This window comes from Rhinoraja longicauda, chromosome 14 (assembly GCF_053455715.1).
Source record: "Rhinoraja longicauda isolate Sanriku21f chromosome 14, sRhiLon1.1, whole genome shotgun sequence".
In the NCBI taxonomy this organism is placed as follows: Eukaryota; Metazoa; Chordata; class Chondrichthyes; order Rajiformes; family Arhynchobatidae; genus Rhinoraja; species Rhinoraja longicauda.
Genome location: NC_135966.1, coordinates 38,603,930 through 38,617,438, shown reverse-complemented (window position 1 = coordinate 38,617,438; position 13,509 = coordinate 38,603,930). Strand labels below are relative to the sequence as shown.

Below are 13,509 nucleotides of genomic sequence, written 5' to 3'. Positions count from 1 at the left end.
AGAGAAAGGTCTTTGCACAATGCACCTCAACTCATTTTATAATGCTTGTCACTGTGTAATAGTTCCTTATGTCCATTAAACCAGGGGTGATTTCCAATTTGCACAGTTAACACAGTTAATAGCAAGGCTCAGACAACACTTTATTCATTGAAGACGCTATTTAAGATGAAACAATCATCTAATATGGGGAGGGAGGAATCTGCTGCCTCCTTAATCTGGGCCAGGAGTGTTGGGTGATGAAGGCAAAGGTTTATCATTTTAAGATAATCTGTGACTAAGAGGTGAATTTTGCTGTGAATTGTTATGATCAGGAGCATTTTGCCCAAAAGGACAAAAGGTGTAATTTCCACAGTAAAATGGAGATGGGACATGACTCCAAATGGAAGGAACCACAAGAGGTGTCGAGAAGACAACGGAGTGGGACTTATTGGACAGCTCTTTATTCCATTGATCTATCACCTTCTCTGTGTGGCCACCAAGAATAGGCTCACAACCCAAGGAGTAAGTGTTGCTCAATCAGATCACGTCACCTTCCCCAGTGTGGACATTCCTTAGCCAGAGGAGGTAGCCGAGGCAGTACTAAAACAGCATTTAAAATACACTCAGACAGGTACATGGATGGGAAAGGGTTACAGAGATATGGAGCAAATACGGGCAAATGGGAGTAGCTTAGATAGGTTATCTTGGTCAGCATGGTCGAGTTGGGCTGAAGGGGCTGTTTCCATGCTGTATGACAATAGACAATAGACACTAGGTGCAGGCGGAGGCCATTCGGCCCTTCGAGCCAGCACCGCCATTCAATGTGATCATGGCTGATCATTCTCAATCAGTACCCCGTTCCTGCCTTCTCCCCATACCCCCCTGACTCCGCTATCCTTAAGAGCTCTATCTAGCTCTCTCTTGAATGCATTCAGAGAATTGGCCTCCACTGCCTTCTGAGGCAGAGAATTCCACAGATTCACAACTCTCTGACTGAAAAGGTTTTTCCTCATCTCAGTTCTAAATGGCCTACCCCTTATTCTGAAACTGTGGCCCCTTGTTCTGGACTCCCCCAACATTGGGAACATGTTTCCTGCCTCTAACGTGTCCAACCCCTTAATAATCTTATACGTTTCGATAAGATCCCCTCTCATCCTTCTAAATTCCAAATTCCTCTATGACTATGTAATTATTCAGTAGCAGCGGGCTTTCACGTAGGAAACAACTGAATCATCTTATATTGTTGGGAGTGAAACCTGACACAATGGAGTCAATGCACCTTGACATGGAAATGTAACCGCATTTCATTATTGTCGCTGGTTCAAAGTCCCATGTCCAACAGCGCCGTAGGGACAGCGGGAGTCAACAAGGTGGCTCAACCAACAAGGTCAATGGGTTTGAGATCTGGCAAATTCCATTGCACAGTGGGAAGCAACAGGCCAAGTGCGAACTAACCCAATTAACTTTTTAAAAGAAGAAAATGGCCAGGAGGAGCAATCTTGGTTTTACCAGAGTTTGATTTGCAGACAGCATAATGGCGTTGCTTTCATCCCCATGGAGTGAAATAAGGGGCATGGTTCCAAATTTCTGCTTGGATAAATCGGAAGATGAATGGCGTCTTAATATTGTAGGTCGGAGGTCATCATGCTGAAAGGAAGGAAAAAGAACATCACTTTGTACCCTTGACTATGCTTCAAGACTTTATTAACTGTAAAGGGGACTCGAGTGTTATAAGAGCATCAATTTCTTCCTTTGCACTGAAACTAGGAAATAACTCGTATGGAGACACAACGAACTGCAGATGTTGGAAACTGGAGCAAAACCACAAGTGTTGGAGGAGCTCAGCGGGTCAGGCAGCGTCCGTAGTGGGAATAGACAGGCGATGGTTCGGGTCAGAAACCTTCTTCAGATTGAAGGGAGGCACAAAGTGCTGGAGTAACTCAGCAGGTCAGGCTGCTCAGCATCTCTGGAGAAAAAGGAAATGCAGAAAGAGGATTCACCCATCCTTTTCCTCAGTCTGAAGAAGGGTCTCGACCCGAAACATCACTCATTCCTTCTATCCAGAGATGCTGCTTGTCCCACTGAGTTACTCCAGCATTTTGTGTCTATCTTCAGTTTAAACCAGCATCTGCAGTTCCTTCATACAGAATTCCTCCAGGGTTGTGTGTTTAAACTAAATCATCTGGTTTACAGTGGCATCATCTGTGTGCAAATTATGTGAATAAGCCCTGTCTTGGTCTTTTCATTTTTTGGATTGAAAAATGCTGATAATTACATTTGTTTTCCTCCTAGAATAAGTGAGCAACATTAGACAGGTAGAACATAAGGAAGCACATGCTCAACCAATGATGAGATAAATCAATTATACTGTTTAAATTCCACGTGAAGGTCATTAATCCCGCTGAATCCTACACCTTCCGCATCGGATCCATTCTGTCAGGGTCAATGAAATGATATGTAATTTATATATAATCTACGTCTAATTTTATGTTTTCATGCGTTGTCGAGCCTGCGTACCTGTGATGCTGCTGCAAGCAAGATTTTCATTGTACCCGTATCTCACTGTACTTGTGCATCTATATACTAAAATTCTCATTTGTTTGTTTGTTTGTTCCTGAACTACAGCCAAAATGGTACACGATGGTGCACCAATTTTAGGCCCACCTTACTCACCGTCGTCCCTCTCGCGCTAATGGAAGAAGTTTCATTGAAATCGGTGCAATATTTTTTAAGTTATTCACATTTTAAAGTTTAAATCTGTCTCCTATGTTTGGAGGGAGAGGGGTGGAGGGAGGGGGAGGGAAGGGGGGGGGAGGAGGGAGGATAAGGGGGGTTGAGGGGATGGAATGGGGGAGAGAGGAAATGGGAGGGGAGGGGGTGGTGGGAAGGGGTGGAGGGGGGGTGGAGGGGGAGATGGAGGGGGAGGGAGGGGGAAGAGGGAGGGTAGGGGGGTGGGGAGGAAGGGAGGGGAGGGAAGGGAGGAGGGAGGGAGGGAGAGGGGACGGGACGGGAGGGTGCTGCACCAAATCAGGAGAGGTTTGGGCCCAACAGGTCCACTTGGTCTTAATAAATTTGACTTGACGACATCTTTTGAAGAACGTCCCACAGAAGCCAAGTTCTATCACACAATCTCTGGAATATTTATCAGCACATTCCTCCCATCACTCCTTGGTTCTCACTTTTGTTTTTTTTTGTATACAAAAAGTGGTACGTATGATTAATAAATATACGTGTCATGTGCCAGAAAATAAAATGATGACATTGAACCTTTTCAAGGGTGGCATTGCACTGTATTGGTGTGTACCGTCACAAAAACAAACACTTGTTCTAAGAGTAGGAACTATGTATTAAACCCATCAGTCCGTAACTATCAGAACAAGTGTTTTTAGATTTAGAGATACAGCGCGGAAACAGGCCCTTCGGCCCACCGGGTCCACGCCGCCCAGCGATCCCCGCACATTAACACTATCATACACACACTAGGGACAATTTTTACATTTGCCCAGCCAATTAACCTACAAACCTGCACGTCTTTGGAGTGTGGGAGGAAACCGAAGATCTCAGAGAAAACCCACGCAGGTCACGGGGAGAACGTACAAACTCCGTACAGACAGCTCCCGGAGTCAGGATCGAACCTGAGTCTCCGGCGCTGCATTCGCTGTAAGGCGGCAACTCTACCGCTGCGCCACCGTGCCGCCCTAAATTGAATTTGTTAATATTTGTTAATACGTTAACATTTGAATCAAACGTTCCTATTTTCATTAAAGCATCTTCCTCATACTAATGCTAATTACTACATCAGCTTTAGTTTCTGTTCCTAACCTATTTCAGAAAATTAGTTTTAATCCCTTCTGTGTAGGGGCGTTTATAATCTGCTTGGGCCCAATAAACCTGGACATGGAGACTTGTCCTGGAATGGAAGGTCTATCAAGAGCTGTAAATCCCTCTGACAGAACAGAACCTAATTGGGAACATCTGCGTTTCAGATGACACATTAAAGTAAGGTCCCAAAGCAGCTGGAGTATGTGGCTTCATTACATCACTTTTATTAACAGTTGAATTATTCCTCAGCATCCTGGCCAATACCTTTCCCTCATCGTCACAATGTAGTTGGTGGGATCTTGCTGTGTACTAATTAGCGCCACATTTCCTACAGTAACAGTGGGCACACTTCAGAAGTATTTCATTGGTTGTACAGAACCTTGAACGGCCTTCAAAAAGCACAACATAAATGCTAGAATTTATTCCTCTTTCATAGAGCTTAGGACAAGATAATGTAATATTTAAATTGAATGGGTGATTTTTGATGCCTCAAAACATTGAACTCATACAAGAAGAATTAGGGACAGCACGGTGGCGCAGCAGTACAATGCTTACAGCGCCGGAGACCCAGGTTCAATCCTGACTATGGATGCTGTCAGTACAGTGTTTATATGTTCTCCCCGTGACTGCATGGGTTTTCTTTGAGATCTTCAGTTTCTTCGCACAGTCCAAAGACGTACAGGTTTGTCGGCTAATTGGCTTGGTATAAGTGTAAATTGTCCCTAGTGTGTGTAAGATAGCGTTAAAGTGCGGGGATCGCTGGTGGTCCCGGCTCGATGGTCCAAAAGGCCTGCTCCCATGTTGTGTCTCTAAAATTTAAAAAACCAAGTCCATATCAATGCAAGATGTTCTTTACCTGAGCTCTAAGGATGCTGGCTGTCCATTCCCACATCTCAGATTGTCCTGAACAGCACAGGAACCTGCAACACAACAACTACAAGCCATCAAAACCACATGGAGAGAGAAATCCAACAACAGACCATCAAGGCAACTGTCCTGGGCAAGTGTAAGACTAGAACTTCCTTGAAAGTAGCATCACAGGATGATCAAGAAGGCATTCGGCACATTGGTCTTCATCAGTCAGAGTATTGAGTATAGAAGTTCAGAGGTCATGTTACAGCTGTATAAAACGTTGGTGAGGCCACATTTAGAGTATTGTGTTCAGTTTTGTCACCATGTTATCGGAAAGATGTCGTCAAGCCGATGGGCGCAGAGAAGATTTACGAGGATGTTGCCAGGACTCGAGGGCCTATCGGGAGAGGTTGAGCAGGCTAGGACTTTATTCCTTGGAGTGCAGGCGAATGACGTGTGATCTTATAGAGGTGTACAGAATCATGAGAGGAATAGATCGGGTATAGGCACAGAGTCTTTTCAGTAGGGGAATAGAGAATGAGAGGGCATGGGTTTAAGGTGAAGGGGGAAAGATTTAATAGGAACCTGAGGGGTGACCTTTTTACACAAATGGTGATGGGTATATGGAACGAGCTGCCAGAAAGGGTAGTTGAGGCAGGTACCATCCTTATGTCTAAGAGACATTTGGATAGGTTCATGGATAGTATAGGTTTAGAGAGTTATGGGTCAAGCACAGGCAGATGGGAATAGTGCAGATGGGGCATATTGGCTGGCATGGTCTGATGGGGCTGATGACTTGTATCCAGGCTGGTCTGACTCTATGACTCTATAACATATGTAATAAATGGTAGCGCAGCGGTAGAGTTGCTGCTTTACAGCAAATGCAGCGCCGGAGACTCAGGTTCGATCCTGACTACGGGTGCTGCACTGTAAGGAGTTTGTACGTTCTCCCCGTGACCTGCGTGGGTTTACTCCGAGATCTTCGGTTTCCTCCCACACTCCAGACGTACAGGTATGTAGGTTAATTGGCTGGGTAAAATGTTAAAAAAAAAAAATTGTCCCTAGTGGGTATAGGATAGTGTTAATATACGGGGATCACTGGGCGGCACGGACTTGGAGGGCCGAAAAGGCCTGTTTCCGGCTGTATATATATGATATGATATGATATGATCCCACGGAGAACTGAGGAATAGAGGAATCATGGCGTTTAAGTCCAATAAATATTATGTCAGCAGGAAGGCTATGACACAACTTTTCAAAATATTTAGAGAGAAACAAGGAACTGCAGATGCTACCCTAATGTGTAGGGAGCGGATGTAAACTTAGAACTGGTGTAAACAGGTGATTAATGGTCGGCATGGACTCGGTGGGTCAAAGGGCCTGTTCCCATGTTGTAACTCTAAACTAAACCCACGGACTTCCTATATTAATGGCACGAATTGTGCTGCAGTGTTCATGCTCAATCACTAGATGGCAGCAGAATACCACTGACAGAACTGACTGCACAGTGGAGCAGTAATTCAGTAACATAACAATCTGCAGTCCAGTGATTCAGTCATTTTCTTTCGTTCATCAATGTTTCACCTGGTTGTGGAACTGCAGGACACATTGCATTGCAACCTTCAACATTCTGAGCTCTCTGTGCCTCTGCAAGTCTGACGTTTGGCAAATGTCCAGTTTGCTTTGTGTCATAATCCATGTGGGATCTTTCAACTGCTTTGGATTAAACTCCTTCCTTTACTCTCCTCACCTCTGTTGTTACCTACAAGACGGACCTTCTAATTCACAGCTTTAATGTTGTGTCTACTTTCTACCTTGTGATCAAATTTCACTTGATAAGTCCTTGTAAATGGCATGGGATTGTGAAGGCACTTTGGAAACTGTAATATGTAGGAACGAACTGCAGATGCTAGTTTACACCGATGATAGGGACAAAATGCTCAGCTGAGTTATTTCAGCCTTTTATGTGTCTACCTTCGAAAGAAACTAATATATGTTTTTAAGTGCATTAACATATTTCATGTCAGAGTTGGTAGATATTTTGAAAAGAGAAATGGCTTTTCTAGAACACAGTGCCTGAGGGGGTGGTGGAGGTACAGAATTCAAGTAGCCTCAGGATGAGCATTTTAATTGTCAAAGCAGAGTAAGTTAATGTTGATAAATGTGATTCGTATATAGGTGGACATAAGTGTGTATGCAGATGGGAAGCCATGGGACCTGATTCTATGGTGAATGGCTCCATGACTACTTGGACTCAGCGGCTCTATTCATGATTAAAAACCAAGATTTAGTTGAACACGCCCCGGGAATGGTTTTAATCTTCCCATCAGGTGTTCTGCAGATGTGCATTCCATGCTGTGGACTTGCTCAGCTCTTCAATTAGACATTGGCCAAGTGGTATTTCATGCTGGTTATGAGCATCTTAGCCACGTTTGCTTCTTGACAGATTCCTTCGCCACCTTGACTACCTCTCTGTTGCCTGTTTGAAGTTGTGCAATACGAAACAACAAGAATGTGTTCAATAACTGTCTATTTCATCAAGGTCATAAACAAAATAGATTAAATGGAGGCCAGTACATTGAGCACATGGGCGTTACGGACTTTGGACTTATATATGCAAAAGGAATTTCACTGTGCAGTTGCCTATGTGACAAATAAAGCACTCGAATTCCTGAGAAATAAGCTCTTCCGGTAAACATATGGACCTGCATTTTTGGCAATTACAGGAATTTGATTACTGGTGAATTAAGACCACCTTCCAAACAAGACGAGTGAAAATTCTTCCTGCAATTATGTTGGATTTCTACACATTCAGTATGATGTTAGACCTCAACCCTTTCAGCACTTTGGTCAATGTGGGTTGTGTTTAAATGTGCTATACAAATAAAATTGACTACTTGAAGTTGTGCATATGGCAAAACTCATTGATGGCCAAAAACGTTTCAGCTCCTTGTCCATGCGTTGCAAAAACTCTATCCACCTTTTCAATGTCCATTCCTAAATACTTATCATCGCCAAGTCTTTCTGCAACTTAGTCCTTTAGTATAAGAAAATAACTGCAGATGCTGGTACAAATCAAAGGTATTTATTCACAAAATGCTGGAGTAACTCAGCAGGTCAGGCAGCATCTTGTGAGAGAAGGAATGGGTGACGTTTCGGGTCGAGACCCTTCTTCAGACTGATTTTTTCGAAGAGAGGAGGAGAACTTCTTCAAAGTGGACCTTTAGTAGGTTTGTTGAAAGTTTCGGCTGGTTTTACTGCAAAGTCTTCACCAACCTTTACTGTGTGAACCCATTTTCACTTTCAGGACAGAAACCTGGGATTGATCCTGACTACGAGTGCTCTCTGTGCGGAGTTTGCATGTTTTCTCTGTGACTACATGGGTTTTCCCCGGGTGCTCCGGTTTCCTCCCACATTCCAAAGACGTGTGGGTTTGTAGGTTAATTGGCTTTAGCAGAGATTGTAAATTGTCCCCTGTGTGTAGGATAGTACTAGTGTATGGGGGATCGCTGGTCGGCGCGGACTCTGTGGCCCCTAGAGCCTGATTCCATGCAGTATCTCTAAAGTAAACAAGAGTTCACCTGAAGCAACCAAGGTGCAAGACCCTCAGTGTGGATGGATCACACTAAGATCTTCAACAGAACAAAGTGTGGGAGAGTCGTCCATGTTTACTTACCATTGCTGCTTATCCATAAAAATTGTGAACCCCCACCTAAACAACAAAGGAAAATGATCCATTAGTACAATTCAGAGAATAAATTCAAATGCTAATAAGTTCAGTACTTTGTTTTTTTAAAGAGAGATACCAGAGCACGGAGTCAGAACAGGACATTGATACACTCCTTATGGAAACAAGTTTTACCATATGGTACGTTGCACAATGGTGTATATTCAATAAATTAACCATCCTTAACAGAACACTGCACTGGAGGAGGACTGACTACTTTCATCAGCACAGAAATGTGTGCACTCTTTTCGGCCTTGCTAATTTTCTGGTCATAATAATGAGCCATGGGAATATACAGTCATAGAAACAGACTGCCAGCATAACCTCCGATCAGACATGCTGACTCGGACTGTCGTTTTGACTGATTGAAAGATACAGCGTGGAAACGGGCCCTTTGTCATTCTGAGTCACAGTGACCATCGATCTCCTGTTCACACGAGATCAATATGATCCCACTTTCCCCATTCCCTGCACACTAGGGGCAATTTACAAAGGCCAATGAACTCAAACCCTCTCATTTTTGAATGTGGGAAGAAACCAGAGCACCCAGAGAGAATGTGGAAACTCCACACCAAAAGCACCTGAAGTGAGGATCTGGAGCTGTGAGACATTAGGTCTACCAGCTGCACTACTGAGCCGCCCCTTGTATCAACCAACCCTGAGGTTTAGAAACCATTACAACCGATTTCCAACATTTCACCCAAGGGTGCTTTAAAAAACTACGGGTTTCAAGTCTAATCATTCTTGCAACAGATCGCGTAACAGGTGGAGACCAAAGATGTGTGTCAGTGAACATGACCAAGCTGTCCAGTGCAATTTGGGTTTTCATTTCAAATCCCCCTGCTTGTCCCCTCCCATCACCCTTCCCCCTGAGATTGTTAATAATGCTCTTACTGCACTGTTGGTGCTTTCAGCTTCTTCTTAATGCCCAAGTAAACCTTCAGCGAGAAGACAGACCACTCCCGCTCTGGCTTGGAGCTCTGCAAAATAGGACAATCACATTCTTCATCCATTGCACGTTTATTAACCGAGTCAGCCAAAGTTGTAATGTTGACCTGTTGGTGATGTTGTTTTAGACGTTCTGGAACACCGTGTCACATGTGATTTCTGCCCATTTCCGTACATCAGAAAATCACATTTCCAGCCATATTTCCAGCCACAACCCATTCCAGCACAGCTACCCTTTTCTGCAGTTCCACATCCACACGCCTTGATGTCATCAACTTTCATGACACTGACTAGCAGAAATTGCTCCAGAAATGTGCAACGTATCACCTTCAACATCGGGTAGAGAGTCAGAGTGGAAATGGTAAAGGCTGGAGGGCATAGCTTTAAAGTGAGAGGGACAACATTTAATCGTGGTATGCAGGGCTAGTGTTTTTGCACAGAGTGACGGGCGACTGGAATGTGCTGCCAACAGTGGTGGTGGGGACATGAATGATAGTAGCATTTCAGAGGCTTTTAGACAGGCACGGAATGCAGGGAATGGAGATCAATGCAGATTAATTGAATTTGTCATTATGTTTGGTCACGTATTGTGGACCAAAGGGCCATGTTCTATGTTGATCATTTCTGACTCTCAGTCAAACATGGAACAACAAGTCTGCAATTGGAAGTGAGGGAATGGGTCATCAAATGTTTGTGCCCTCTGCACATGCTTAACTGAGTTTTTATCTCCCTGCAGATTGCAAAGATCGTTGCTGGGCCCAGTATTTAGTTTGTTTTCATTTAGACACAGCATGGAAATGGGCGTTTCGGACCACAGAGTCCGCGCCAATTAGCGGTCCACGTACACGAGCACTATTCTACACACCAGGGACAATTTACAGTCTTTACCAAAGCCAATTAACCTACAAACGAGTCTGAAGAAGGGTCTGGACACGAAACATCACCCATTCCTTCTCTCCAGTGATGCTGCCTGTCCCGCTGAGTTACTCCAGCTTCTTGTGCTTATCTTCAGTTTAACCAGCATCTGCAGTTCCTTCCTACAAACCTGTACATCTTTGTAATGGGGGGGGGGGGGGGGGGGGAAATCGGAGCACTCGGAGAAAACGCTGCAGTCATGGGGAGAACGCACAAACTCGGTACAGATGGCACCTGTAGGCAGGCTCAAACCCGGGTCTCAGGTACTAAACTAAACCCCTCAGCCTCTCATGCTCCAGGGAATAATGCCCTGCTGATCAAACCGTTCCAGATAACTCAAGCCTTCCAGTCCTTCTGCATCCTTTCTAATTTAATGACATCCTTCCAATTGCAGAGCGACCAGAAATGCAAATAGAAAACCAAGTGTTGTCTGACCAATGACTTGCATATTAGGCCAAAGAAAAAGCACATTTGGCTAACACGGCTAGCCGCTGTTCCAGAAACAGTTTCAGCACGAATAATATAACCGACCACTTTCAAGAACTTTATCAGTTTACCTTTTTATCCTTAAACAGAAGCAGCTTGCGATCTCGCAGAACGAAATATCGCTCCTGGAACTTGTTTGCAGACAGGAGTTTTGGTGGTTCCTCTCGACATTTCAACACCCCGCACTTTGGAGACTCACTATTAGTTGCTGTCACATGTGGCATAAAAGAAAACAGAGTTATGTCTATCATATTGGTTTGTTAGAGCGTTTATGCACAACAACAAGAGTAGTAGACTTCTCTTTGATAGATTAGTTTAGTCATACAGCGCGGAAAGATGTCCTTTGGCCCACTGAGTCTACGCCAACCAGCACTCACCCCATACACTGGTTCTATCCTCCACACTAGGGACAATTTACAGAAACCAATTAACCTGCACATCTTTGGCATGTGGGAGGAAACTGGAGCAACTAGAGAAAACCCATGACGTCACAGGGAGAACATACAACCTCCGTACAGACAGCATCCGTAGTCAGGATCAAACCCGGTTCTCTGACTCTGTAAGGCAGCAACTCTACCGTTGCACCACTGTGCCGCCCGAAAGGATTGTGGATTATTTAGACGAGTGGGTTATTTAGAAATAGACAGGAAATTACGGCTGAGGTCAGGTCAACTACGATCCTCCTAAGTTGCACATTTTCCATGAAAGGGTAAATGATTTAAATGAAATGAAATAGCTGCCCCTATTTCTGATGACATAGCTTGCACGTTCAACTTTAATAGAACAATATAATGATTCCCAAACTCTATCTCAGATGACACAATCAGAAAACCTGCTGCCTCACTGTTCCAATGTCTTGAGTTAATTCTTGATTAGCAGAGTTGTCTATGTGGAACCAGCATGTTCTTCCTGTGTTAACATGGGTTTCCCCCGGTTTCCCTTCACATCCCCAAAGATATGACAGTAGGTTTCAGTTTTAGTTTAGTTTTTGGTCACGTGTAGCAGTGTACAGTGAAAAGCTTCTTTGTTGTGTGGCATTCAATCAGCGGTAAGTCTATATATGATTACACTCTAGCCATCCACAGTCTACAGATACAGGATAAAGGGAATAACATTTAGTGCAAGATAAAGTCTGATTAAAGATAGCCCGAGTGTTTCCAATGAGGTCTATCCGCCCCTACACACTAGGGGGCAATTTACAGAGACCAATTAACCTACAAACCTGCATGTCTTTCAGATGTGGGATGAAACCGGAGCACCCAGAGGAAACCCAAGCAGTCATCGGGAGAAGATGCAAACTCCACACAGACAGCACATAAGGGTGGCACACCCTCGCAGTGGTAGAGCTGCTGCCTCCTAGCACCAGAGACCCGGGTCCGATCCAGACTACGGGTGCTGTCTGTGCGCAGTTTGTACCTCTCCCTGTGACTGCGTGGGTTTTCTCCGCGTGCTCCAGTTTCTTCCCAGATCCTAAAGACGTGCAAGTTTGTAGGTTAATTGGCTTCTGTAAAATGCCTCGAGTGTGCAAGATGCCTAAGTGGAATAATATGGAACTAATTTATGTGTTCGATGGTCAGTGTGGACTCGGCGGGTCGAAGGGCCTGTCTCCATGCTGTATCTGTATCTCTAAACTGTCCTCTTTGACGATGGTTCTGATATATACCCTAATAACACAAAGCATTATCCATCCATTCCCTCTACAGATGCTGCCTGACCCGTTGAGTTCCTCCAGCACTTTGTTCTCTGAGTGATTGGTGGCTGGTGTGGACTTGTGGGGCTGAAGGGCCTATTTCCATGCTGTATGTCTGTACCTCTAATCAGCACCCAAGGTCAGGATCGACCCCGGGGGTCCTTGGTGTCGTGAGGGAGCAGCTCTCGTGAATTCTTACCCGAGTAAAGGTTTCCTCCTTCTTCCGGGAGTCTCTTCACTACCAGATAAGCTGAGCTGGGCTCCGCCAACTTACACCATTGGAGAGCTTGTTCCAGAACCTTTTCCTTCGAGTGGAGAGGCCTCTCTGTGGAGATGAGCGAATATATTGAAGAAGATAAGAAGATGACAAACAGGGAAAAAGCACAGCTCCCATCTCCACACAAGTACAGGAGACCAATATTAATGAGGTGGCATTAGAATACAGGAACCTCAGAATTACAAATGTTTTTTATCTACATTCAATCTGCTCACATCATTACTGCCTTCTTACAACCAGAAAGCTGTTGATCTACATTTTGTACTCAATACAGGATTGGATAAGTTTCTAGATATCGGTGGGATCGAGAGATATGGGGATAGGGCAGGAAATTAGTGTGAACACTGCCCATTCCAGCAGTGGAACTGACCGCCCCGCCATCGAAGGGATGTACAAGAGTTGCTGCCACAAAAAGATTCCGTTTAGTTTATTGTCACGTACAGTGAAAAGCTTTTGTTGCATGCTAACCAGTCAGCGGAAAGGCAATGCATGATTACAATCGAGCCATTTACAGTGTACAGATACATGATAAGGGAATAGACAGCCAGCATCATCAGAGACCCACACCACCCTGGCCACATTCTCATTTCATCCTTACCAGCAGGAAGAAGGAAAAGGTGCCTGAAAACTCGAACATCCAGGTTCAGGAGCAGCCTCTTCCCTTCAACCATCAGGCTATTAAGCGTTACAACCTCCAAATAGGCTCCGAACCATATAGATGTGGGGACATTATTTTTGACTTTGCACTATTATTGTTTATTTATTTCTGTGTGTGTGTGATATATATATATATATATATATATATATTGACTT

At 44.3% G+C, this 13,509-nt stretch overlaps 1 protein-coding gene across 2 annotated transcripts in view; it reads right to left on the bottom strand.

Annotated features, from left to right (window-relative positions):
* Window positions 1-13,509, bottom strand: part of LOC144600212 (arf-GAP with Rho-GAP domain, ANK repeat and PH domain-containing protein 3-like) — a 169,488-nt gene that overhangs the window by 8,438 nt on the left and 147,541 nt on the right. For both annotated transcript variants that reach the window (XM_078411736.1, XM_078411737.1), the window contains exons 24-29: window positions 12,619-12,744; window positions 10,801-10,937; window positions 9,275-9,360; window positions 8,330-8,365; window positions 4,658-4,721; window positions 1,489-1,626 (exon numbers count right to left, since the gene is read on the bottom strand). In XM_078411736.1, coding sequence (XP_078267862.1) covers window positions 1,489-1,626; window positions 4,658-4,721; window positions 8,330-8,365; window positions 9,275-9,360; window positions 10,801-10,937; window positions 12,619-12,744 — 587 coding nt within the window. The remainder of the gene's footprint in view (window positions 1-1,488; window positions 1,627-4,657; window positions 4,722-8,329; window positions 8,366-9,274; window positions 9,361-10,800; window positions 10,938-12,618; window positions 12,745-13,509) is intronic.